Genomic DNA, 5,115 nt, shown 5'->3' on the forward strand with positions numbered 1-5,115 from the left:
ATTTTTTTATTTGATTGTTTTTTTTTACTCGTACTAAAAAAACTTCTGTAGTGCTCTTGCTCATGCGGGTAAGAAATGTTTCCATTGTGGCGACAACTGTCCGCAAAGCTCACCACCACCCTACCCCGCTAGCCACGACTGTGGTAGGGCAAATGCAGGCATTGTTTGATGAAAGCTTGATAAACATATCCTCCCGGCAAAGCACAATGAATTTAACAAATTGTATACTAACTAATAGCCAGAAGTTCAGTCCTTTGTTTTGAATCGGTCGTCCCATAGCCAATTCTGACAGGAATTGCATCAGCTACTGGCAAGTGAAATCTGTGGCTGTGGCTTTTGGAATGAGTGCAAATGCAAGGTGTAATGCCCACGAGGTCTCAAAGCGAGTGACGTCGGTATTTGTAGACAGGAGCAGTGACTATGTTTTTTAGGAATTTAGTTATCACTATACTCACATTCTTCTCGTTCAGACTGGGACAGGTGGACAGGCCATACATCTATAATGTTCTACAGTCTTTCTCCTAGGGTGCGTCTCTGGATGGGATTTGTCGTCAGTCTCCTTGCCGCCATCATAAGTGGACTCGAGATGTCTTTTAATGTCTATGCGTTACCTTTAAAAGAGACCTTCAATTTCACTCAAACGCAAGGTGAGTCGATAAAACCACTTAGACTTTTAGTTAATCTAATCTGTAATCTATGCATTGAAACAGATATTCGTGTATCAGTTGTAAACAGTTATGCACATTCCAGTCAATAATCGCAAGGCCAATGGCGAAAACGACGTTTAACACAAACCACCAGAACTAAGAAAGTATACAAAGTACGAAAGTGTACAAAGTACGAAAGTGTACAAAGTACGAAAGTATACAACGTGGCCCAAGGTATGCTGTAGGCGAATAAGTGAACTCAGTATTTAGATCGTGTATCTTGCTAATATATAAAGTGCCGATTATAAAATATATATCTCAGTTACGCTTTGATTGCAACTGTTCATGTATCCAGTGTGGTTATCTAATTCAACACGATGAAGATACTGTCCCCCAGCCCCGCGGTTAAGCGAAACTCAGGACACCATCACGAAACAGTGGTCACAGATTGTGGACGCTCTGTCCATATTTACTTACTGCGTGCAAACGTTACGAAACTTTGAATGAAGGCGTTTGATGAAATAACCGTGACACACTAGTTTTTGCAGTAATGAAAATTGTGACGTTGATTGAAGTCGTCATCTAACACGCAGGAAATGCTAATAAATGCTCCAAGGAGACCACGACATATGCAGAGCCCTTCGGTATACTGGTGTCCAGGTAAGGTTATTTACAATGTCAAAATTGAAACTATACCTCTTCTCATTAAATTTGTGTAAGAGGAAATCGTTTTGGTCTTTGATGTATATTTATTTGATTGGTGTTTCACACCGTACTGTTAGGTCCAGATAAGATTTGCCATCTAGAGTATCTGTGGCTTCCTTTAAACCCAACGAAAGTAAATATCTTTTCATAGCCTTTGCTATCTATGGATTGTTTAGAAGGTCATCATAAAGCGTTTAGTGAATGAGAAAGATCGCTCCTGATTATAGTTTCTGCACATAGTCTTGTTTCATACGAGAACATGTATATAGGTCAGCCAAAAGGAGGTCACAATTTGTACCCATGGGAATACGTATACACAGTTGGTATATGGTTTCACCGAATTTCACATGGATATTATTAATGAGAAATTCGAACAGGAAACATCCCTAGTAACCGTTATATGTAGTGGAGACGAAGAAGGCTTGGTTGCCTTTGACGGTAAAGTAGCGGTCGCCAATTTTATTTAAGACATTTTTGGACGAAACACTATTGGTGTCTTAGAATGGCAATCATTTTGAAACATCAGCTGAATCCTGCAAGACGCTATGAATGTTGGAATTAGTACACACTGTGTAGCGGTAATTATCGGACTGATGAGAATATACAGTATACCGGTTGAAAAGAAAAAAATCTTGGTTCAAGGCGATAATGTCAGTGACTTCTGGTTGGCTCATTGGTTTCCGCGCGTGAGCTGATCAGAAATGATTGACATTACATGAGTTGGAACAAGCCTCTTAGAACCTCCAATACGATGACCTTTGCACCCGTCGTTTTCGCGCCCGGAATAAGAGGATAGACTAAGTACTCATCGGCCCAATATGAATACGCCTGTATTATAACTGGGCTCCACGACTTTTTTCGGCGGCGACATAAGTCGCTTGTATGCCTATCGGCAGGACTGTCCAATATTGCGAATATGAATTTGTGATATAGCAATTGTTCTCTTCCTCTTTCTGTCCATTTCAGTGGAGTTAGTTGCCTCGATGGGATCTGCAGGTTTGGCGTTGAGTTGCTTGGAGGCTCTGTGTACTTCGCTACTCGGGTTCAAGGTCACCTGTACGATTATAGCCATTGGGGTACCTACATTCTGTGGGTTGTTTGCATTAGCGGCTTATTATCACGGTTTCGTCCACAAATGGCCCAGTATAGTGTGTCTCATCCAGCTCGTTTTGGGTAAGAAAGGCATTTTCAAGAATTCTGTTCACTAAACTATTAAAAGTATCTGTTTTTCTCCCTAATTTCTTTATCCCTGGTGTATGTTGCTGATGTCTTAAGCATTTACATGAACAGTTAAAGTAAGACTTATCTGAAGTACGTATAGATTGAAAACAGGCCGGATTTCCATATCTGAAGTATGTATAAATTGAAAACAGGCCGGATTTCCATGTGACCGTATGTCCGCCATGACTATGTCGTCACTGCTCTAGATTTCCTCTGTATAGTGCAGTCCTTTGTTTTGAAGCCTTACTGAAAAATTAGTCATATATTGGCTTATGATGGCGGTTGAGTTTAACGCTGCGCTGCGCTAAAGCTTCCACTTTTAGTAAGATACAGTATTTCGAATAGAACTCATAGATGCTTTTATTCTATCAGTAATGTTGCTTAATAACTAAGGACACATTGTTTCCCCAGCAACCATCAACTGTAATGCCTATTTCGCGGTATCAAGAGTGTTCGTTGGAATCTTACCCGAGAAGCACACTGGAAAACTGGTCGCTTTGTACATGGCTATGTGCTGCTGTGGGAAGATGTTCTTCGGTGGTTTGATGGAGTTGTTCTTTTGGAAAAACTTGGCAGGATTTTTCATGTCCTGCGCTATTGCGTCAACACTGACTTACGTTCCTTGTTTCGTTCTCCAGTATCCTCTGTACACAGAGCAGAAACACGAACCGGAAACAAAAACCACATGCGCAGACGGCGCAGAAGAACATGGCAACGCGTCAACAACATCAACAAGCGTCAGGGATATATTACGCTCTCCATTTTTTCACGTCACGTTTTGGATTTCTGCGCTGTTCTACGGCTGTGGTATGACTTGTACGACCAACATCACCACCATAGCTCAATCGGCAGGAGTTGCCGACCCTTTGCAATCCGTATTCGTCCTGACGGTCGTTATCTTCACAGTCCGAGTGTGTTTCGGGACGACATTCGATCGGTTCGCCTCCATGTGGTGTGGCTTTGCCCTCCTTCTGGTAGCCTACTCCAGTTTTGTCGCCGCCATGACTATTAGCATACTTTATCTCAGTTCGACGTCCATGTTCTTGACGACGATTCTGATTGGAGTAGGCATGGCACCCGGGTTAATCACGCCGGTGTCCATTCTGCTGCTTCGTTATGGACGTTCCCATTACAGTGCCGTGGCAGGTTGTTTCTACACTGTGTCAGCGACTTACCAGATCCTTCTTCAGCTGTTTATGGGTATTCTCTACGATGCTGAAATACCACACAGTGGCATAAGCGGGAAGAATTGCATGGGCACAGTATGTTTTTACTGGTGTTTCCGTTTGTTACTGGGTATCACCATCTCTGTCATCGTTATTCAGACGTTTAACTTTGTAATCTCAGAAAACTATAGTCGACTACGGCAACGTTTCTCATCTTCAAGCCTTCGCCATAATGAGTCGTCCAGCCCGCCATTTCCTAGCGACAAGACTTAAATATATCGGGTAGTGTATATAAGAACTGGACCCAGCTTTGAATTCAAGCCGTACCAAAATATATCCTAGCTTAGCGTATGAGCAAATGAGAATACAGCTATCTGACGATGATAGCGGCGCTATGTGATTCTTATTGGTCAACTTAGTGCTGTTGCTTGTTTTGTCATGTTTGTGGTGTCAGTAGGGACTTTTTTTCAGCAGAACAAACAGTCATTCTAGGGGTGCAAACCCGGTCTTGAACAGAAAAGTTGTAGATTCACCTTAGCTCTCCTGGGTATGTCGCTGTAAGGTGGCAGGCAGTCTTCCACAAATGCTGCGTGCAGTTATGTACACGTACATGTACGTGTACGATACGCGCGGGAATGTTCATCCGTATACAAATTACACTCGTGGGTCATGTCTTGTTCATTAACTTAACGAATGGCTTCATTCTTAAAAATAATCAAACAGATGGTCCACTGGGCTTCTAAGTTGCACATGGATTAATTTATTTACAATAATAAACTTGATCAATATAAGTCAACAAATATATCGAAAAGAAACCTTTCATGACGAGTTTCTGGAGAACATGATTGATTCCTTTATTTGATTGCATTTGAACGTTGTTGTTCAACTATAACATCACTGTGTGTTTTTATCCATTTCTGTCTTGTAAAGCCATGATAGTAGTTGAGTGTAATTTGATACTGTTTAAACATCGACATGAACAGTTATAATAAAACTTATATATAAAAATTGACATGAAGCTGCATTTCACCAGTTACGTGTGATCATTTACCAATCATCACACTGTAGTGGCTGCACTCGATTTCCTCTGTATGGTATGGTTTTTGTTGTATTTATTTCTTATGACGAGATCTTTACATGTTTGTTGCAGACCAGTTCTAATGCAGACATAGGTATTTATATATTCACTATGGTAGGCGGAAACCAAGCAGAGCACAGGTAAAACCCACGACCATCCGCAGCCGGTTGACATATTTAACGTTTACAGTGATTCCTCAGTGAAAAATCGTGTCAAAGACACAATAAGAAACCTCGTAACGTTTAATTTAAGATGTTGCCTTTAGTTATGGCACTCCTACAGCATTCAGCATTACATA

At 41.3% G+C, this 5,115-nt stretch overlaps 1 protein-coding gene across 1 annotated transcript; it reads left to right on the forward strand.

The window, feature by feature from the left end:
- The first annotated feature begins 591 nt into the window (after positions 1-591).
- Positions 592-4,708, forward strand: LOC135480647 (uncharacterized). The gene is made up of 2 exons (XM_064760542.1): positions 592-2,525; positions 2,985-4,708. The coding sequence occupies exons 1-2, from the start codon at positions 2,336-2,338 to the stop codon at positions 4,010-4,012; spliced, it is 1,218 nt and encodes a 405-aa protein (XP_064616612.1). The 5' UTR covers positions 592-2,335; the 3' UTR covers positions 4,013-4,708.
- Positions 4,709-5,115: the final 407 nt, after the last annotated feature.

This window comes from Liolophura sinensis, chromosome 13 (assembly GCF_032854445.1).
Source record: "Liolophura sinensis isolate JHLJ2023 chromosome 13, CUHK_Ljap_v2, whole genome shotgun sequence".
Classification (NCBI taxonomy): domain Eukaryota; kingdom Metazoa; phylum Mollusca; class Polyplacophora; order Chitonida; family Chitonidae; genus Liolophura; species Liolophura sinensis.

Excerpts from the sequence above, each read along its gene's own strand:
- LOC135480647 (XM_064760542.1), top strand. The coding sequence starts at position 2,336 with ATGGGATCTGCAGGTTTGGCGTTGAGTTGCTTGGAGGCTCTGTGTACT. Across the intron at positions 2,526-2,984 it reads TCTCATCCAGCTCGTTTTGG|CAACCATCAACTGTAATGCC; the intron begins GTAAGAAAGGCA and ends TTGTTTCCCCAG.